A 22,862-nucleotide genomic window follows, 5' to 3' on the forward strand; every position below is an offset into this window, starting at 1 on the left:
TCAGCAAGACTTCTAAGAGTAAGGAAGCCATGTTCTGTTTCAGTGATTAAATATAACCCGTGGGGAAGGAGGGGGCACCTGGGTGGCTCAGTCAGTTGAGCATCCGACTGGGGTCATGACCTTGTGGTTTGTGAGTTCAAATCCCATGTCGGGCCCTGTGCTGACAACTCAGAGCCTGGAACCTGCTTCGGATTCGTTGTCTCCCTCTCTGACCCTCCCCCACTCTCTCTCTCTCTCTCTCTCTCTCTCTCTCTCTCTCTGTCTCTCTGTCTGTCTCTCTCTCAAAAATAAATAAACATTAAAAAAAGATTTTTTTTTTTAATAACACAGTGGAGGTACCTGGGTGGCTCAGTCAGTTGAGCATCTGACTCTTGATTCCAGGGTCGTGGGATTGAGCCCTGTGTGGGGATCTGTGCTGAGCATGGAACCTCCTTGGAGCTCTCTTTCTCTCTACCTCTGCCCTTCTCCCCCACTTCCATGTACGTTCTGTCCCTCTCTGGCTCTCTCTAATAATAATAAAAAATAACCGTGTTTTTGCAGAAAAATTTGGAAAATACAAGAAGTATAAGGAAGAAAAATTGACCCATAATGTTACTCTTTTATTCAAAGGATTAGAAGGAAGAAATGTGGTTTGGAAGAAAGGAATAAGAATAGTTTTCCAGGGTGCCTGGGTAGCTCAGTCGGTTAAGCGTCTGACTTCAGCTCAGGTCATGATCTCACAGTCCATGAGTTCGAGCCCCGCGTCAGGCTCTGTGCTGACAGCTCAGAGCCTGGAGCCTGCTTCAGATTCTGTGTCTCCCTCTCTCTCTGCCCCTCCCCTGCTCATGCTGTGTCTCTGTCTGTCTCAAAAATAAATAAAAACATAATAAAAAAATAATTAAGAAAAAGAATAGTTTTCCAAGTAGGGATTGTCTGTATGATAGCACACATAGTATGGATTTTATATATATGTATTTTGGAATAGTTACTCAGTTTGTTCTAACAACAGACATAGGGATACTGATTCAGTCGACCCCAGTCATGCACCTATTGTGAGTTAACCAAGTGTTTTTGTGCTATGAGAAAAATGAGATAAGAGATAAAGAGGAAAACAAAGAGATAAGAGATAGTCACTGGTGGAAAGAGGTAAATAAATAGATCACAATATAAACACACAATCAGTTCTATTCTAAAGGTACAGTATTAAGTCCTGTAGAAGTATAAACATGGGAGAGCAAGAGTAGGGGAATAGTATTGGGAGTAACCCAAGCAAATACCTGGTAAGAATGATTTGGTTATTCAAGGCAAAAGAAGGAGCTTAGCAAGCCTCGGGAGATGATAATAGGTAGGCTGGGACCTGATGATCCAATATTTAGGTGTTACGTTACCAAATTTAGATATTAATTTTTAGGCAGTGGGAAGCCATAAAAAAATGTATGCATTTTAAAAAATTGTAGCATTTTAAGGCTGGGTTGGAGAGAATGAAAGCAGGGAGACCATTTCATTGATTTGGGGGTAAGATGACTAGGACAGTGATGTAGTATTGGAAATGGAAATGATAAAAGAGAGTTCTCACTAGAGCATAAGAGAGAGTAATTAGATTTTGAGTCTTGTAGCCTGAGAGGAAGGTGATACTGTTAATCAAAAAAGGAAATGCTAGGGGTGCCTGGGTGGCTCAGTGAGTTAAGCTGACTCTTGATTTCAGTTCAGGTCATGATCTTGTGGTTTGTGAGATCCAGCCCCGAGCTGGAGAACCTACTTTGATTCTCTCTCTCTCCCTGCCTCTCCCCCTGCCTCTCCCCACTTTCGCATGCTCTCTTTCACTTAGAAAATAAATAAATTAAAAAACAAATGCTAGAAGAGCACAGAGGATTGTTCTTTGGAGGGGGAGATAATGATATGTTTTGAGATGTTGAAATTGAATTGCTGATACAGTGTCTAAGAGGAAATGTTTAACAGATAGTTGGAATTCAGGAATTCAGGTCTGCTTAAAGCTAAAGAAGAAAAGTTTAGGCAAGTCTAAAGATGTAGATTTGGGTATCATTTCATAGCACGGAGGAGTGGATATGATTTCTCAGAGAGTATGGTATAAATAGAGAAGAGAACTTAAGATATAACTTAGGAAATACCTATACTTGAACAAAGAGAAGGGAGCCTGAAGCAGAGAAGGGACATTTAGAAGTGCAGCAAAAGTTGGAGGATGGTGTTGTAGAAGCTAGAAGAAAATAAAACTTAAAAGGATAGAGTGGACAACGTTAACAGATTCTGCAGAAGACATCAAGTAATATGATAAAGACCCAGGAAAGAGGACTTGAATTGGCAGTTAGGACATTGATAACCTGCTGGAAACAACATGAACGGTTTAGAGTGAAGATTGTAGTGTGATTGAGAAATAATTGAAAGATAAGAGAATGGAGCCAGTGAATATAACATTTTTCTTAATATAAACTTGGCACTGAAAAGGAGATCATTTGGGCAAAGTTGAGGAAAAATTTGCATGGAATTGAGAAAACTTGATCATGTTTATAGATCTGAGGGGAAAGAGAATGAAAATGAACATATTTGTAGAGCAAGATCGTAAAAAGAGACCAAAGGGGGTGAAATCAAGAACTCAGTTACTGTTAGTGGTGAGCTTTCTTACTCCCCATCTTAAGTCCTGAGATTGAGGAGGAGGTGGATACTGACACAGAGAGGATGAAGAAATAATTGATAAGGAAAAGCTGTCGTGAAGGCACTTACACTTAGGTTGCAAAACTGTGACTATGGATCAGGCAGGAGCCAGCAATTGCTTCTGGAGAGAGAAATCAGTCATGTACTATCTTATTCTTTCCATGAATAATACTTGGCTTTTAAGAGTTCAGTATTAACTTGTATTTCTCTTCTTTGAACAGGAACTCAAACATTTGATCTTGGAGGCAGCAGATGGCTTTCTGTTCATTGTCTCATGTGAGACAGGTCGGGTGGTTTATGTCTCTGACTCAGTGACCCCTGTTTTGAACCAGCCTCAGTCTGAATGGTTTGGTAGCACACTCTATGATCAGGTGCATCCAGATGACGTGGACAAACTTCGTGAGCAGCTTTCCACTTCAGAAAATGCCCTGACAGGTGTGAATTATGTGGATGGAAAATGAATGGGAAGTCCTTTTTTTTCTGAAACAGAAGAGGTGTTTTAGCTCAATGTTTGTTGAATCTGGCAAGGCTTCTAGAATTTTCTCCTTTAATGAATATGGTCAGTTTTTTCTATCTACATGGAGATAATATAATTTGTAGCTTATCTTTAGAAAATGTTTCTTTAATGATAGGACACATATAGAAGTTTAATTTTAATGTAAATAAAACAGTAAGTTAAAACCAAATCTAATAAACTTTTTTTTTTTTTCATTCTAAAAGAATTAATTGCTTCATGTTTCTGTCTTAATTTGTATGGGTAATTACCTGGTATTTTTTTCTACCTGTTTGTGCCTCTCTTTGGCTTTATACTGGGTTCTATGATAATAGATTTTTATTTTAGAGATGTTATCCATATAAGTTTTTACTTTTTACTTTTTTTTTTTTTTTTTTGGTTGTATTTGTACTATTTTTCCGTTTTATTCCCTCCCCCACTCCCCCACAACCCCGTTTTAATGCTGTTCAGTCCTGTTGCCAGAGTTTGGCTATAGGAAACACAAGTGCTCCTTAAGCAACTCTGGAAAAAAAATTAAAGTGGAAGCAGATCTAAACTGGTATTTAAAATACAAGAAAGCCTACTATGGTTAAATTAATGTTGTTTTAGTTTTCCCTTCTTTTAGGTTTTTATGGATTTTATTTTTCTAGTTCTTTTCCCCAAAAGTTGCCATTTGTTTCTAGTTTCTCTGGAAACAGATATGTGTTTCTATAGCATATAAAAATATGTTTTTAAACAATGACATTCCCTCAGTGTGCATGTGTACATGCTTGTGTATAAGCTTTTCCTTATGTTCTTGTTAACCTTTTGCTTACCAACAGTACTTTCCACTCCTACTTTCCTTCCTTGCACAAGGTTATCTCCAGTGGTGGCTTTGAACTTAAGTATAAGATTCATTGATGCAAATTGAGCTATTTTAGACTTGAAAAAAATCCGTCCCCTCCTTGTTATAAGCAAGGAGATTGGAGGGAATGATTAGGATACTTACCTTTGCCTCCAGTGTCTCTCCTGCTTTCCCTCTCGTACAAGAACACACTCCATACTGCTCTTCATTCTTTTTTCAGGGCGTATCCTTGATCTGAAGACTGGAACAGTGAAAAAGGAAGGCCAGCAGTCTTCCATGAGGATGTGTATGGGCTCAAGGAGATCATTTATTTGCCGTATGAGGTAAGTGTCAGGCTGCGGACTGTGATTTGACACAGGAATAGTAGCAGAGGGTTTGATTTCTGGTTAGAGGAGTTAAACTTTTAAATCCAAGCTCTAGTTGGATTAAATTTAAGTGTTACCACATGGGTTGTAACAGAATAAAGTGTTTGATAAGGAAACTAAATTTTAATGAACTCCTCCTGTGCCAGACATTATGCTAGGAAGTTTATTGCTATAGTCTCATTTCCCACATCTGTCCTTCAGAGTCGAATTCATGGTACCTATTTTGTTGTTAAAAAGAAAAAAAAAGGACTCAAAAAATTAACTTCCCAGAATTACATAGATAATGCCTGATACAGGATTTTATTTTATTTTATTTTTATTTTTTAAATGTTTACTTATTCTTGAGAGAGAGAGAAAGAGCCAGAGAGAGGGAGGCAGAGAACCCGAAGCAGACTCAGCACTGTCAGCACAGAGCCTGATGTATGGCTCGAACTCACGAACTGTGACATCATGACCTGTGCTGAAGTCAGACATTTAACCGATTGGGCCACCCAGGCACCCCAGGATTTTATTTTAATCCACAGTAATTGGATTCCAAAACCTATATTTTTTCCCCAGTACATCACAAGACAACATCCATGTACTCATGTCATTGCTGCATTTTTCTTTTTTCATAAAATGTTGATACTTAATTATGTCTTTCTGTTAGTATTTAGTGTTTATAAATTATACATTTTAGTATTGTGAAGAAAGTATGGTGGTACATTCTACACAGGTAGAAAAGATCTCTCTTAAAATTACAAAATAAATTCAGGTTGTATAATAGAAACTTACTAATTTATACCATCTACTAAGGATGCTTATTAGAAATGATGAGTAGGATATTAAGAAAGGTTTCCTGAGAGATTTACAGAATTGAATATTATGTGGCTTAGTGGTTTAGAATAACTTCTGGAACTAGATTACTGGATTTCCCACTTAGTATCTTCTGGGACCTTGAGCAGATTACAGGACTACTTTGTGTTGTGATTTCGTCTAATGGAATTATATTAATATCAACCTCATAAAGTTATTTTGAGGATGAGATGAATAAATATATGTAAAGATGCTTAGAATAGTGTGTGGTACATATTAAACTCTATATAAGTTTTACCTATTATTATTTTAAAGAAACGAGAGAAGGAAAGTGGAGAGGGTGGGAGAGAATGTCCCAGTATGTGGACATGGCCTACGTAGAGACATAGGCAGAAGCAAGAGAAATAATAAGGATATGTAGCAAATAGATTGGGATGTGGTATAGAACAGGAGTCTGCAAACCACAACTCTTTATTTGCAAATAAAGCCATATAAGAACATAGCATGTGCATCTGTTTATGTATTGTCTGTGGCTGTTTTCATGCCCTAATGGCAGAGTTGACTAGTTGCAACAGATTTTATGGTCCACAAAAGCTGAAATATTTACCATCTGGTCCTTTACACAAAAAGTATTCTGGCCCCAGTGTAGAGAATTTCTGCATTTGAAGAGTATGTGGAACATTTTGAACTTCAGATTCTGGTTTCAGTTACAAGTTTTAGAAATACCAAACCTGGTTCATTTATCCTTCTGTGTTTCATTGTATCCAGAGCCTGTTATCTGGCTGTTAACGGATGAAAAGTTCTTTAATAGCACAGAGTAATGGCTTTTAATGTCTCCGTTCCTTAAAACAGGTGTGGCAATAGCTCTGTAGACCCCGTCTCCATGAATAGACTGAGCTTTGTGAGGAACAGATGCAGGTGAGATCCTAAACAATGAAGAACCAGAGGGATGGCCAAATTCCTGTAGAGATCATCACTTTTTAAACTATCTTACTGTGTGTAGTACTTCCTTCAGCAGCCCTTACCTTCATCCCTCATTTCCCAGTTACTTAATTTTCTGGCAATATTTTCCTGACCTTCTGCAGCATCTTTTGCTCATCTTGTTTTAAAGAAGTGGCCCTACCACTTTACCAACTTTCTTTCTGCTGTAATACCTTTTGGTTGCTTTATTTTGGCAAGGCTCAGAAATATGGTGGTCACTTTGGGGTGGAAGAGGCCAAAAAGTGACCACTTTTCTAAACATCCAAGAGCCTGAAGTTAAAGGTACTAAACCAGCATTGCCTTTTAAATGTTACTGGGTAGTTTTTCTCCTCACACATGTACTTCTTCTAGGAATGGACTTGGCTCTGTGAAGGATGGGGAACCTCATTTTGTGGTGGTCCACTGCACAGGCTATATCAAGGCCTGGCCCCCAGCAGGTAGGGAAGTTGGATTTCTTCTGTGGTGCAGCAGGATTGTCACAGAGTCTGAGAAAGTTAGCTCTAGCATTTGTCATGTACCTGGTACATGGTATGTACTGTGGTATAAACTACAAGAAAACACGAAAGAAAAAGCAGATAGACTTCTGCTCCTCCTTTATAGTCCAGTTGGGGAGATGGATTACTCAGACTGGAAAATGACTCAATGTTGGCTGTGTCACAGAATGCAATTTTAAATGTGCAGATTCATAATAATATATACTGAATACCTATTTTCTAAGTATTTGTGTGCAAAGAAGCAGTTGGCATTGAATGTAGTTAATTTGAGAAAGCTACATAAAGTAGGAGCACGACTTTGAGGGAAAAGAGGGAAATGGCTTGATTGTAGTAATTTACAAATGGGATATTCTCTGTAAAGGCTTTAAATCAGGATGTGAGCAGAGTAGCTTTACTAGAACTGGAAGTCAAACAGGGAATGTGAGAAGGGTGGTTGGGGTGCAGGGGTCAGCCTTTTAAACTGGTTTGTCAGAATTTCCAGATCTTAGCCACTTTATTACTTCCCTGCTGGATGGGTATGATTGGGAAGTGGGATTGTAGAGAGAGGGAAACTTAAGAGAAAAGGGAGGCAAGGTGGTATATTGGGGTAAGAAATTAAACTTTGTATTTGGAAAAACCTGAGTTTGATTCTGGCATTGTTACTTATTAATGGTATAACTTAGGGTAAGTTGCTTGACTTTATAAAAAGAACCCCTCAGATTTCTTACCTATGATTTGGAGATTATAACTCCAAACTCAAAATAACTCATGCAGAGTTATTTTGAGGATTAAATTTAATGTAAGAAAATCACTCATCCCAGTGCCTGGCATATAGTACGCATTCAATAAATGGCAGTTAAATGCAATTAAGAAAAATTTAGTTTTAAGTTTAGTGACATTTGAACTTTTTAATTTATATATCGTGTAAGCCATACTTTTGCAGTATGCATGGTCTTTCATTCTTCCGTATTGCTCTCAAAGAAATACTATTTTTCTTGGTAAAAAAAAAAAAGATACATATGCAAAGACTAAAGAGAATGCAGTCTTCTTCCTTTTCCACACAAAATATTGAAACATTGGCTTCTCTCTTTTCCAAAGGACATAAATAACTGTTGGTGTTTGGTTTCATTTCATTTTTGGTTGTTTGCTTACTTTAAAAGACACAGGTTGGGCAAGACATCTGTTCTCTGCCTATCATTATGGTCACAGAATGAATGACTCTCTTCATATATGTTTGGCTTGGCCAGCATGGTTTTTAAGAATACTTAGGGTGGGACTTGTACTCTGCAATTTATTACAATTAATACGGGTAAAATACATGAATTATTATATGTAAAAATACTTAAAATAGTACCTGGCATATGTGGTAAGTTCTGTGCAATTGTTGTCTTACTGTTATTCTAATCATTCAGCACTCTCTATTGTGTTATACTTAGTCTCTTCATACCTTACATGTATTTTAAATCTTTCTATCTGTATTGAAGGCAATTGAGTTTGAAATTCCTGTTAAACCTTTTTAACTTCACCTTCCTGAAGGTGTCTCCCTCCCAGATGATGATCCAGAGGCTGGCCAGGGGAGCAAATTTTGCCTAGTGGCCATTGGCAGACTACAGGCAAGTATGAATTTCCACACCTATATCATCTTTTTTTTTTCCTTTTTTCCTTCTTTATTTTTCAGTTTTCTTTGAGTATTTGTTTTTTAACTTTTAATCCCAATACAGTTAACATATGGTATTATATTAATTTAGTAGTGTATTAGTTATATTAGGTGTATAGCAGAGTGATTCAGTAATTCTATACATTACTCAGTGCTCATCATAAGCATATTCTTGGGGGGATGGGAATGGGTTAAATAGGTGATGGGTACTGAGGAAGACACTTGTGATGAGTACCGGGTGTTATGTGTGTGATAAATCACTACCTTTCTACACCTGAAACTTAATTACACTGGATGTTAACTAATGAATTTAAATAGACACTTGGAAAGAAAATAGTGTTTTCTTAATCTTCTTCACCTTTTTCACCTATCCCCTGACCCAGAGTTTCTTCTCTGTAGTTAAGAATCTTATTTTTTGTCTTTTTTATCTTTGTTTTGTTTTTTAAGTCCACATATATGTGAAATCATATGGTATTTGTCTTTCTCTGACTTATTTCACTTAGAATTACGCTCTCTAGATCCATCCATGTTGTAAATGGGAAGATTCCATTCTTTCTTACGGCTGAGTAATATTCCATTATGTGGGTGTGTGGGTGTGTACGTGTATGTATATGTATATATATATACACGTACACACCCACACACACACATATCATCTTTATCCATTCACCTATCGATGGAGACTTGGGCTGCTGCCATAATTTGGCTATTATAAATAATGCTGCAGTAAACATAGTGCATGTATATTTTCGGATTAGTGTTTTTATATCCTTTGCATAAATACCCGGTAGTGGAATTACTGGATCATATGGTAGTTCTCTTTTTAATTTTTTGAGGAACCTCCATACTGTTTTTCACAGTGGCTGCACCAGTTTTGCATTCCCACCAACACTGCACAGGAGTTCCTTTTTCTCTTCATCCTGGCCAACACTTGTTTCTTGTGTTTTTGATTTTTAGCCATTCTGACAGATATGAGGTAGTATCTCATTGTGGTTTTGATTTCTATTTCCCTGATGATTAGTGGTGGTGAGCATCTTTTCATGGGTCTGTTGGCCATCAGTATGTCTTCTTTGGAGAAATGTCTGTTCATGTCTTCTCCCATTTTTTGGTTAGGTTATTTGGGTGGGGTTTTTTTGTTTTTTTTGTTTTTTTGGTGTTGGGTTGTATAAGTACTTTATATATTTTGGATACGAACTCTTTATCAGATATGTCATTTGCAAATAGCTTTTCCCATTCAGTAGGTTGTCTTTTAGTTTTGTTGGTTGTTTTCTTTGCTGTGCAGAAGCTTTTTTATTTTGATGTAGTCCCAGTAGTTTATTTTTGCTTTTGTTTCCTCTGCCTCAGGAGCCATATCTAAAAAAATGTTGCTGTGGCCAATGTCAAAGAAATTATTTCCTGTGCTCTCTTCTAGGATTTAAAAAGAATGTGTATTCTACTGTTTTAGGATGGAGCATTCTGAATATATTTGTTAGATCCATCTGGTCCAATGTGTCATTCAAAGCCACTGTGTGCTTGTTGATTTTCTGTTTGGATGATCTATCCATTCAAGACAGTAGCATGTTAAAGTCCTTTGCTGTTACTGTATTACTATAGATTACTTCTTTTATATAATATATTAGCTGTTTTATATATTGGGTGCTTCCAATATGTTGAGTGCATAAATACTTACAATTGTTCAGTCTTCTTGTTGGTTTATTCCTTTTGTGATTATATAGTGTCTTTCTTTGTCTCTTGTTATAGTCTTTGTTTTAAAATCTATTTTGTCCAATATAAATATTGCTACCCTGTTTCTTTTCACTTCAATTTGCATGAGTGATAAATGCTTTTCCCTTCACTTTCAGTCTTCATGTGTCTTTATCTCTAATAGGCAGCATATAGATGGGTCTTGTTTTTTTATACATTGTCACCCTGTGTCTTTTGATTGGAGCATTTAGTCCATTTACATTGAAGGTAATTCTTGGAGTGCCTGGCTGGCTCAGTCGGTGGTGGAGCATCTGACTCTTGATCTCAGGGTTGTGAGTTCAAGCCTCATGTTGGGGTGAAGCCTGTGCTTTGTTTCTTCTCTTGCTGTCTCCTCTAATGATGGTTTGTTGGCTTTATTTAATGATATGCTTGGATTCCTTTATTTTTTGCATATCTATTACTGGTTTAATTTGTGGTTACCATTAGGTTTGTGTATAACATCTTTTGCATATAGTAGCTTATATTAAGTTAATGGTCACTTAAGTTTGAACCCATTCTTTATTATACTTTACATTCTTCTATTTTGTGAATCCCTGGACTGATATTTATAAACCTACTTAATTTTACTGCTTTTGTGTTTCCTACTTTTTTTACTCCTCCTTACTGTCTCAAAGAGCCCCCTTTAACATTTCTTGTAAGGTTGGCTTAGTGGTCATGATTTCTGTAACTTTTGTTGGTCTGGGAAACTTTATCTGTCCTTCAATTGTGAGTGATAGCCTTGTTGGATAGAGTATTCTTGGCGGCAGGGTTTTTTCTTTTCAGTACTTTGAATATATCATGCTGCTCCCCTCTGGTGTACAAAGTTTCTTTTGAAAAATCTGATTATGTTATGGTTTTCCTTTATATGTAACTGTTATCCTTTTTCTTTTTTTCTTCTTGCTGCTTTAAAAATTTTTTTTTTCTACTTTTTGCCAATTATTGTATGTTTTGGTGTGGACCTCCCTAGGTTGATTTTATTGGGGAATCTCTGTGCCTTCTGGATCTGGATTCCTATTTCCTTTCCCAGAAATTTGGAAGTTTTCAGCTATTATTTATTCAAATAAATTTTCTGCCCCTTTTTCTCTCCCTTCTCCTTCTGGGATCCCTATAATGTGAATGTTCTTAAGCTTGCTGGCATGACTGAGTTCCCTAAGCCCATTTTCATTTTTTATTTATTTATGTTTTCCCTCTTTCCTGTTCAGCTTGATTGCTTCCCATTATTCTATCCTCCAGGTTACTGATTCATTTTTCTGCTTCCTCTAGTCTACTATTTATTCCGTCTAGTGTATTTTTAATTTCAGTTATTGAATTCTTCATCTCTGATTGTTTCTTTTTTATGTTTCCTGTCTTTTTGTTAAGGGTCTCACTGAGGTACTCCACTCTTTTCTCAAGTCCAGTGAGTATCTTTATGTCCATTACTTTAAATTCTCTATCAGGCATATTACTTTATCTCTGTTTTGTTTAGGTCTCTTGCTGTGATTTTGTCCTGTTATTTCATTTGGAACATATTCCTCTGTTTCTATGTATTAGGAAAGGCAGCTACATCTCCTGCTCTTGAAAGTAGTGGCCTTATGAAAAAGGGGTTCTGTAGTGCACTGCAGTGCAGTGTCCCCTGTTCCCCAGAACCTGGTGCTTCAGGGGTGTCTCCTGTGTGTGCCCCGCTATTGTGGCTGGGCTGCTTTTGCTTCGGTCCAGTCGTCTGCAATGGCTCTTTGTCCGTTGTGGGCATGTTTGGTCCCTGTGTTGTTAGTAGGCTAGTCTGGGGCCACTGTGGGCTTAAGTTGAGTCTGACCAGACGTTTGCCAGAGATAAATAGCACTCAGCCACAGGAGGATGCATGAGCAGAGTGCGAGGTGTTCACAAGGTTTGCAGGGTTCTGCTATGGGAGGAAACCTGGAGCTGCAGCCTGGCTGGAGGGGCTGTGCCTGGGTGGGGCACACTGTTCGTAAGTGAAGTAATGAGTGTTGGTACCACACTGGCTCCTGCAGGTGTCTGCTTGTGCTGGGGGGTGGAGGAAGGTAATGGCACCAGCAAGCTCCATTGTTCCTGGAGAAGTTTTCAGATGATCCCTGCCCCTCCAGCACATCCTCTGAAGTTAGTAAACAAATCTCCTTCCTGTATACCTCAGGTGTTTTTCATAGTGCTGCTTCCATGCTGTATCTCCCTGGGACTGTTTGTTGTGCTGTTTCTTTAAGAGCAGGGACTTAGTTTCCTCTTGCCCTCCCAGCTTTCCCTTGAGATTGCTGATTTTTAGTGTTCCATGTTTTAAGCCCTGCTATTTGTAAGAATTCTTGAAATTCCACCCCTCTGGTTTTCAAAGCCAAATGTTATGGGGATTTGTCTTCCTCATAGGGGCTCTGCGGTGTGAGAGTATGTTTCTCTCCCTCCTGCTGACAGCCACACAGGTCCGCTTAGTGGGTCTGTTTAGCTCCTAACTGCATCTCTACCCTTCCTACCCTCTTAAGTGTGGCCACTTCTCTACGTAGCTGTGGAGAGTTTGTTCTGCCAGCCTTTGGGTCATTTTCTGGATTATTTACACTGATGTGGCTTTTATCTAGTTGTATCCATGGGACAAGGTGAGTTTAGGGTCCTCCTGCTCCACCATCTTCCCTGGAAGTCCTATATCATCCCTTTTCAGTGAGAAGAAATCTCCTCAGGACTTGTTCATGTTATTTTTATTTTACTCTCTGAATATAAATGAAGAATTATATAAAACTCTAGATATTTGGAAAAATATGGCATTCGTAGTTTGCTTCTCTTAGATTTAGAAGAATCTGAAAAGGATGAGAAGAGGAGGGAGATCTTTTCCCTTTATCTTTCATACTTTGACCTTTACAAGTGCTGAATTTTCTATTTCCAACTAATTTCTTCTTCTATCAGGAGAAGAGAGATCTTTTCATTTTGTCATTACATGACTAGAGAAGTGGAAGTATTTTCATTCTTCCCATAAAGTTAGATAAGTTTCTTGGTTACTGGAGACTATAATTTTCCAATCTGAATAATGAACACAGCATAGCCAAGCTGAATGACAGTAGGTGAGTTTTGGGTTGAATGAATTTTTATCTTCTTTACAGAGTTGGTAAAGAGTACAGATGTGGGGGTGAAGCTAGGCCTCTTGGTCTAATTGTGATTGTAATTTTTTCCTTTCTGAGTGAGATGTGAAAGCACAGAAATTCCTTAAACTGGGATCCTCGTGTTTATGTATATGATCACGAGGACATGGGAAATGCATCTATAAAGAATGGAATCATTTTATCTTGTTTTTATCTCTTTACTTTCAGGTAACCAGTTCTCCCAGCTGTACAGACATGAGTAACGTTTGTCAACCAACAGAGTTCATCTCTCGGCACAACATTGAGGGGATCTTCACTTTTGTGGATCACCGCTGTGTGGCTACTGTTGGCTATCAACCACAGGTGAGGAGGTACAGCTGTTACACCACTAATACTTAAACCTGTTTACCTTGGCTTTGTTTAGATTATTCAGTCATGTAATTCCAGAATAGCCAAAACATGTTAGCCGCAGGTCAGAAAAAAGAGATGATCCTATTCTATCAGTAGCTAAGTTTATTCTCCACTTCCTACCAGTGTTATTCATCTAACCTAGAAAAATACATCTTGTGAAACCAGGTTGGGGCAGCAGGCATGAATGTGTATTTATTTTTTCTTGTTGATATTAATATAGATAATAATAATGCAGAAGTGTCATTTTAATTTTTATAATGGTATGACCATTGTTAGATAATTTTTGTAGTCACCTAGGTACATAGTAACCCACAAAATATGCAGATTTGGCACCAGTTATTATGATTTTATTGAAAATTTTTCATTAAAAATTTTTTTAATATCCATTTATTTTTGAGAGAGAGAGACAGAGTGTGAACAGGGAAGGGGCAGAGAGACAGGGAGACAGAGAATCTGAAGCAGGCTCCAGGCTCTGAGCTGTCTGCACAGAGCCTGATGCAGGGCTCAAACTCATGAACTGTGAGATCAGGACTCGAGCTGAAGTCAGACACCTAACCGACTGAGCCATCCAGGTGCTCCTTTATTGAGATTTCTCATTCAACAGACTAGGAAGCTATACCCAGAGTTGAGAAATAAGTCATTATACAAACTTTCAAAGCCATATGGCCAGGAGGGACTTCGGTTATGGTTCTGTGAAGAAGTTGGTAAAGAAGAGGTCTTGGAAAAAAAGAACGAAGTTGGAATCACTACCTGATTCATCATCTGTCACATAGTTGTCATCAAGGTAGTGTGGGAGCAGTATAAAGATAGGTATATAGATCAATAGAACCAGAGTAGAGTGTCTTTTCACATTTATGGTCAGATGATTTTCCAAAAAGATGCCAACAATTAAGCAGGGAAAAGAAGTCTTTTTAACAGATGGTGATGGAAAAGTTGGATATCCACCCACCTCAAAAGGATGTAAACTCTTACCCACACCATGCACAAAGATCAACTCAAAGACGTAAATGCATGAGAGCTAAAGTTATAAAACTTCTGGAAGAATATAGGAGAATATCTTTGTGATCTTAAGTTAGGCAAAGATTTCTTATAAAATAATTGGTATCCAGAATATATAAAAGAACTCTCAGAACTCATTAAGGTAAACAGCCAGTAAAAAAGGGGCACAAGATTTGAATAGACATTTCACCAAAGAAGCAATAGGAATGGCATATAAAAAGATGTTCATCATGGGGCACCTGGCTGCTCAGTCAGGGGAGCATGCAACTGTCGATCTCAGGGTTGTAAGTTTGAGCCCCATGTTGGGTATAGCAATTACTTAAAAAGAAAATCTTAAAAAACAAAAACAAACAAAAAAAAACCCAAGATGCTCATCATCATTAGTCAATAGGAAGGTACAAATTAAAACCACAGTGAGATGCCACTATATGTCCAGTATTATCAAAAAGTGGGGCACCTGGGTGGCTCAGTCAGTTGAGCATCTGACTCTTGATTTCAGTTCAGGTCACGATCTCACACTTAGTGAGATCGAGCCTCGCATTGGGCTCTGCGCCAACAGTGCGGAGCCTGCTTGGGATTCTCTCTCACCCTCTCCCTTTGTACCTCCCCCACACGCATGTGCAAATACTTGTGCTCTCTCTCTCTCAAAATAAATAAACATTTTTTTAAAAAAGTGTTGTGAGAATGTGGGGAGATTGAAACCATCACATGTTGTTGGTAGACATGTACGATGGCATAGTCACTTTGGAAAAACATTTTGGAAAAAATGGAAAAACAGTTTCATAAAAAATTAAATGTGACTTACTCTACAATGTAGCAGTTGCACTCCTAAGTATTTACTTAAGAGAAATGAAACATATGTGCCCATAAAGAAAGATTTTTATTCACAGTTGTATTTCATAATAGCCCCAAAGTGGGAAAACTCAAAATGTTCATTAACTAGTGAATGGATACACAAACTGTGATACCTTCATGTTAGAATACTGCTGAGCAATAAAAAGGAATATACTTTTGATACATGCAACAACATACATGAACTCCAAAAATCTTAAGTTAATTGTAAGAAGCTAGACACAAAAAACTACATATTATATAATTCCATTTGTATGAAATTTCTAGAAAAGGCAGCACTAAAGTAGAAAGCAGATCACTCACTGGTTGGCTAGCAGATTGGGAGCGGGTGTTGACTACGAACAGACACAAGGGAACTTTTGGGGGCAGTGGACATATTCTGAAACTGGATTGTGGTAATAATGGTAGTTGCACAACTGTATAAATATGTTAGAGACCATCAAATTGTAGATTTAGAATGAGTGAATTATAGGTTGTACATTAGACCTCAAATCTATAAAAATGCAGTTAAAGTAAATAATGTTCTGAAAAAGAAAAATGTTCTAGAGGCCATTTGCTTAGCAGATTCTGTATTTTGGTTTTGTTTGTTTTTCCTCCTCACTTGTAATCCTGGGATAAAGACAGGAGAAATAAAATCCAAGTCCTTTGCTGATGAAAGTTAGATGATCACAAAAGTGTCCATCTTACTCTTCTTTTTCATTTTTAGGAACTCTTAGGAAAGAATATTGTGGAATTCTGTCATCCCGAAGACCAACAGCTTCTAAGAGACAGCTTCCAACAGGTAACTTTCTCCCCTGGTTTGGATCTGACTAATATTTTTATTTAATATTTGTTATCATATTAATTCCTCAAATATTTATTGACCACTGATGGAGTACTGTGACAGGCACCACCATAATCTTATGTTTGGTACATAGCCTGTATTTTTAAGGAACAGAAAAGAGAAAAGGACTGGTATTTTGAAACTATGAATAATGGCCATATTTTGGCTTTGGCTACTCACTGTCTTATATCTAGCTAGCTGTATCCAAAAGACTCTTTAAAGTATTTAAAATACTTTAGGCCTCACTGAACTGTGGATGCTAGTAGAAATATTCATTTCTTAGTTGTTTTATAGATAAGTAAGAGTCAATGGCTTTTTTTTTTAAACATCACAAGTAAGATTTTTTGTCACCATTATATGTCTGAATTTTAAACAGATTTTGTAGATATTCTCATATCCACCAGCTTGTCCCACTTTAGTACCAGTCTTATCCCCAGTGGCTTTTTCAAAACTAATTCCTTCACCATGAAGCTCCATGAGCGTTTCCAATTCAAACTTGGGCTGCTTCAGCATTTTTACCTAACAGTTAAAGACATCATGAAGTGGATAAATAGATTGGCAGGCCTTTTCTATGTCTTTTCTGATGCTATCTGCAATCAGTTATTTACCATTTCTTTGAAGTCATTTGTCTGCACCTCTCAGGTTATGATTTCTGCCATCTTTTCCTGAATTTGGCGGACCTGTCGGTGCTGAGCATAAGAGGTCTTCTAATTAATCTGATTTATGTGTTTTTTAGTGAAACCAACACAAAATAGACAAAGAAAATAGCCATCAATAGTCTCAACATGAACATGAGCTTCAATCATTGTCTGCCATTTTTTGACCATGGAACACATTTTCTCATGAGTAAGATCTATGCCATAGAAATTAGGCAGTTTTTGCCCCGAACATCCTCAGTAATTAGCTTGAATTTTATAAATGCAACTTTATCATTCATGGCAGATCAGCAGGGCTCACTTCAAAAACACGACCCTTGAGGCCATCAGATGAGATTTTGATTCCTTGATTTCTCATGAGTAGTGTTTTTCCAGTATTTCTTATATCCAGTGCCTTCACATCATACCAGTCTTTCTTAGAAAATGGATCAACCACTTTCTTCTTGGCTGCCTTTTTGCCCTTTTATAAAGCGTCTGTTCTTGCCAGCCTGCATGGCACTGCTAAGGGAGCCAAAAGGCAAGAGTTAACTCTTAGTTGTAAGCTGACTCAATTGTTATTTTCAGGCGCTAGATTCTGAAAATATCTGGTGAATTTAATTTCGGTACAGATTTGGCTTTAGGAAGCATTCTTATATTAGACTAATTTCCCTCTTTAAGCCTCAGTAATGTCCTTAGGAATACAATAGGTATAATAACAGTACTTAAATTCAGAGGATTGTTGGGAATATTAAATAAGGCAATGCATTTAAAGCACATAGTCCAACTTTTTTTTTTTTTTTTTTTTTTTAACATTTATACATTTTGAGAGACAGAGACAGAGCATTAGCAGGGGAGGGGGCAGAGAGAGAGGGAGACACAGAATCTGAAGTAGGCTCCAGGCTCTGAGCTGTCAGCACAGAGCCCGACATGGGACTCAAACTCACAAACTGTGAGATCGTGACCTGAGCCGAAGTCGGATGCCCAACCGACTGAGCCACCAAAGTGCCCCATGTATAACCCAACTTCTATAGAAAATCAGAAGATGGCAGTGAAATGTCTCTGTCTCCTGAGTCCTCAGCATTACCAGTTCCTTGTACTCAGCTGCAGCTCACAGAAAAATCACATTTCGTGTATGTGTAGGCTCAGAAAAACCATTCTGAAAACCATTCTGACTTCTGTTGAATCCATTCAAAACTAAGGACATGGACCTTTAGTGTGAGAAGATATTGTACAGTATATTTTAAATCCTTGAATTCTGAATTCTTGACACTTTTGGCCATAGACTATTATTTTCTCTCTTGTGGAAAATGTTTATTCCAAAACAGCTTTAATGACTCATTACACACTATATAATCTCAAAGTTATTATTCTGACATTAGTTGCTACTGTGACTTTAGAGTACCTAGATAAAGGTGCTTTTTAATGTGTGGTCTCCAGCTGCTTACTTGGTTGCTGATTTCCTGATTTTGCTATTTAAGTCCAGTTGAATTTATATTTCTTTTTCAGTAATAAATTTAGTTATTTCCAATGAAGCTTGTTTTCCTTTTTTTCTCTTCCATTTGAGTTACTGTAGTAACCAAATGTTTTACACTTGATTTGTACAAGGTGTGTGTGTGTGTGTATGTGTGTGTGTGTGTGTGTATAAAACGTGCCATTTTATTATTACTAAGTGAAGTACGTCCCATTTTCTGCTGTAATAATTTCTCAGTCAGCTTGTAACATCACCAGTTATTTCCACACTGTTTGCAGCTTAAATACAAATGTTACCACTTTTTCTTAAAATATATATATATATATAAAGTATGTATTTTGAAGCATTGGGCTTATACCTCATTGGAATAGATATATACTGCAATAAGCAGGTTTTCAAAGCCAGTACTTAGTTGTGTATAGATGTCATATTCATTCTGTATATATTACACAGTGAGCACATGTAAGAGTTAAAGGCTGCTTAGTATTATTAAAATGCAGTAACTCATATTTCTTTTTTATCATGTTGTTAATGTTCTAAACAAAAAAAATAGAAAAGCACAGAGCCCAGTGCTCAATGTATAGTAAGTACAAAATAAATGTTAGCTGCAAATATTATTATTTTTTTATTGTTAGGGAGGGAGAGTCAAAGGTAATTTTTTCCCCATGATTACTTTCTTTTAAAAAACAAAAAACAAAACTAAAGCCAATTTAGTTTTAATAGAAACCTCCATGGATGCTGTGAAAACAGAAGTCCTCAGGTTTGGAGTGGGAAGAACCTAGGATTGAGGAGCAACATGTAAGCTATTTCAGTGTCAAACTACAAATTTCTAGTATAGACTTGTAAAGCTAGATCAACATATCTTTACGGGACTTTCCAAGGGAAGTGGGGAAACAGTCTTTACTCTCCTGGAAAAAATTGTTTCTTTTGTTTGACTTTGACTAAAGTGGTCAGATAGCTACTTAGGACTCTAAGAAGAAAATAAATATACCTCCCATTATTTAGCACTCAGTTTTCACTGTGCATATTGTTTTATCTGTAACATTGAAAGAGACTGGTATATTTCAAGGACAGTGACACAAGAATCTTAGGTTTGTAGAAATGGGAAATTAAAAAAAAATTCTAAAGAAAATTTTTTGTGGGTTTCACTGATAGCATGAAAACTTTTTCAGGTGGTGAAGTTAAAAGGCCAGGTGCTGTCTGTCATGTTCCGGTTCCGGTCTAAGAACCGGGAATGGCTCTGGATGAGAACCAGCTCCTTTACTTTCCAGAACCCTTACTCAGATGAAATTGAGTACATCATCTGTACCAACACCAATGTGAAGTATGTACCATAAAGGCCTTTACCAATATTGGGTATTTCTCCTGGGCCAAGTCTGCTTAGCCTTACCAAGCTGTCTCCTCCTCTTCTACTTTTGTGGTAGTAAACACCATTAGTTTGAAGTTCCTCATCTTCAGCTTACTACAGAATTTAGAGTAATTCATCCAGGTAGAATAAGATTTTAACAAACAGTAGCTTAAAAGAGTAGGTTCTAAGATGTGAAGGGTTTGTATTTCAACTCTGTTTCATCCCCTTCTAGAAAGGATATTGTTTTGTTTTTTTAATTTTTTAAAAAATTATTTATTTTTGAGAGACAGGGAGAAACGGAGCATAAGCGGGGGAGGGCAGAGAAAGAGGGAGACACCGAAACCAAAGCTAGTTCCAGGCTCTGAGCTGTCAGCACAGAGCCTGACGGAGGGCTAGAACTCACAAACTGCAGGATCCTGACCTGAACCGGAGTCGGATGTTTAACCGACTGAGCCACCCAGGTGCCCCCAGAAAGCATCTTGTTTTCTACACCGGTTTATTGCTCTATTCTGGTAGGATTTTCCTCTAGAGCAGGTGTCTCTAAACTTTTTTTGTAAAAGGACAGATAATAATTATTTTAGCTTTGTGAGGCATATGGTCTCTATTGCAATTACTAACCTCTGCTATTGTAGCATGAAAAGAGTCCTAAACAAATGAAATGAACAAAGATAGCTATGTTCCAACAGACTTTGATTTACAAAAACAGACAATGGACTGGATTTGGCTCATGGACTATCGCTGAGAGCAGAGCTATCTATGTCCACTTTTGTTAGTTTCTGTTCCTCAATTCCTTGATTCCTTTCTTTTTGAGTTTTTCTTCCTCAACTTTGTGAAAACCAGTTTTATTGAGGTATAGATTGCATATACCATATAGTTCACCCATTTAAAGTGTATAATTTTTTTAGTATGTCACAGGGTTGTACAGCTATTACCACAATCTAATTTCAGTACATGCTCATTCCCCCTAAAAGAAATTCTGTACTCATTAACAGTCATCCTCTCCACTCCCAAGCCCTTATGACAACTAATCTACTCTCGGTCTCTATAAATTTGTCTATTCTAGACGTTTCATATGCATGGAATCATATAATACATGATTCTTTATGACTGGCCTCTTAACGCTTAGTATAATGTTTTAAGGGTCCTCTCTTGTAGCATTTATCTGTACTTCATTTTTTTTATTGCCAAATAATATTCCTTTATATGGGGATACATTTTGTTTATCCATTCATTAGTTGATGGTCATTGGGTTATTTCTACTTTTTGGCTATTTGGAACATGGCTATGAACATTTATGTGCCAGTCTTTATGGGGATGTTTTTATTCTCTTGGGTGTATACCTAAGAGTAGAACTGCTGGGTTACTTGGTAACTCTGTGTTTAGTTTTTTGAGGAATTGCCAAACTGTTTTCCAAAGCTTCAGTACCCTTTTACATTTCCATCAGCAATTTAATGAGGATTCCAGTTTCTCCACATTCTTACTATCTTTTTTATTATAAGTGGATGTCAGTTGTCAGGTTACTACTTTTCCACTTAGTCTAGCTATATAGAATTGCCCTTGAATCCCCAAAGGCAAGGGAATTAAAAGCAAAAGTGAATTACTGGGACCTTATGAAGATAAAAAGCTTCTGCACAGCAAAGGAAACAACCAACAAAACTAAAAGGCAACCAACGGAATGGGAAAAGATATTTGCAAATGATGCATCGGACAAAGGGCTAGTATCCAAAATCTATAAAGAGCTCACCAAACTCCACACCCGAAAAACAAATAACCCAGTGAAGAAATGGGCAGAAAACATGAATAGACACTTCTCTAAAGAAGACATCCGGATGGCCAACAGGCACATGAAAAGATGTTCAACGTCGCTCCTTATCAGGGAAATACAAATCAAAACCACACTCAGATATCACCTCACGCCAGTCAGAGTGGCCAAAATGAACAAATCAGGAGACTATAGATGCTGGAGAGGATGTGGAGAAACGGGAACCCTCTTGCACTGTTGGTGGGAATGCAAATTGGTGCAGCCGCTCTGGAAAGCAGTGTGGAGGTTCCTCAGAAAATGAAAAATAGACCTACCCTATGACCCAGCAATAGCACTGCTAGGAATTTATCCAAGGGATACAGGAGTACTGATGCATAGGGGCACTTGTACCCCAATGTTTATAGCAGCACTCTCAACAATAGCCAAATTATGGAAAGAGCCTAAATGTCCATCAACTGATGAATGGATAAAGAAATTGTGGTTTATATACACAATGGAATACTACGTGGCAATGAGAAAGAATGAAATACGGCCCTTTGTAGCAACGTGGATGGAACTGGAGAGTGTGATGCTAAGTGAAATAAGCCATACAGAGAAAGACAGATACCATATGGTTTCACTCTTATGTGGATCCTGAGAAACGTAACAGAAACCCATGGGGGAGGGGAAGGAAAAAAAAAAAAAAAGAGGTTAGAGTGGGAGAGAGCCAAAGCATAGGAGACTCTTAAAAACTGAGAACAAACTGAGGGTTGATGGGGGGTGGGAGGGAGGGGAGGGTGGGTGATGGGTATTGAGGAGGGCACCTTTTGGGATGAGCACTGGGTGTTGTATGGAAACCAATTTGACAATAAATTTCATATATTAAAAAAAAAAAAAAAAGAATTGCCCTTGAGCTTAGCTCTTGAAGATATGCTTAGAAATAATTATCAAATACCTTGTGACAATGCTGAGTCTGTGTCCTTCTAATTTTAGGTCTTTTAATATTCTTTTCTAATTAGTATAACAGAGTGGATTGAGTTAGAAATTTCTATTTACTCAGGACTCGGATATATGGTCATGTTCACTGTAATTTTCTTTTTGTTTTTGCATCTTTATATTACAGAACAACCGTTGTTTTGTGTCTCCATTTTGTTTAAATTTAGAAAATTTTCAGTCCTTTTAAGAACTTGTTTCTGGAAATAATGGTGTTCCTCATTTTTACATACTGTTTTCCCCACCACTATTTATTTTAATTAATTCTTAATATTTTTAAAATAAATATTTTTACATAAAATTTGGAAAGCATGGAAAACTTATAAAGAGAGGGGAAAATTTTCTCACTATCCAAAAAGACTCTTTGTGGTATTTATTTATTTATTTATTTAGTAGACTCTGTGCCCACTGTGGGGCTTGAACTCCTAGCGCTGAGATGGAGTCTCATGCTTTACTGACTTAGCTAGCCAGGTGTCCCCCAAAAGAGCCTTTGTTGATGTTTGTGTATGTATTGTCAGTTTTTTTACTTACGCTTTTTAAAAACTCAGTGTATGGAT

At 37.4% G+C, this 22,862-nt stretch overlaps 1 protein-coding gene and 1 pseudogene across 3 annotated transcripts in view; one reads left to right on the forward strand and one right to left on the reverse strand.

Annotated features, from left to right (window-relative positions):
* ARNT (aryl hydrocarbon receptor nuclear translocator) overlaps window positions 1-22,862 on the forward strand; it is a 76,957-nt gene that overhangs the window by 46,696 nt on the left and 7,399 nt on the right. For all 3 annotated transcript variants that reach the window (XM_078451458.2, XM_078451459.2, XM_078451460.2), the window contains exons 7-14: window positions 2,871-3,084; window positions 4,207-4,309; window positions 5,999-6,064; window positions 6,479-6,564; window positions 8,137-8,213; window positions 13,261-13,395; window positions 16,001-16,075; window positions 19,396-19,547. In XM_078451458.2, the coding sequence (XP_078307584.1) occupies window positions 2,871-3,084; window positions 4,207-4,309; window positions 5,999-6,064; window positions 6,479-6,564; window positions 8,137-8,213; window positions 13,261-13,395; window positions 16,001-16,075; window positions 19,396-19,547 (908 nt within the window). The remainder of the gene's footprint in view (window positions 1-2,870; window positions 3,085-4,206; window positions 4,310-5,998; window positions 6,065-6,478; window positions 6,565-8,136; window positions 8,214-13,260; window positions 13,396-16,000; window positions 16,076-19,395; window positions 19,548-22,862) is intronic.
* On the reverse strand, window positions 16,439-17,267 carry LOC132673087 (small ribosomal subunit protein eS1 pseudogene; annotated as a pseudogene).

This window comes from Panthera onca, chromosome C1 (assembly GCF_046562875.1).
Source record: "Panthera onca isolate mPanOnc1 chromosome C1, mPanOnc1 haplotype 2, whole genome shotgun sequence".
NCBI lineage: Eukaryota > Metazoa > Chordata > Mammalia > Carnivora > Felidae > Panthera > Panthera onca.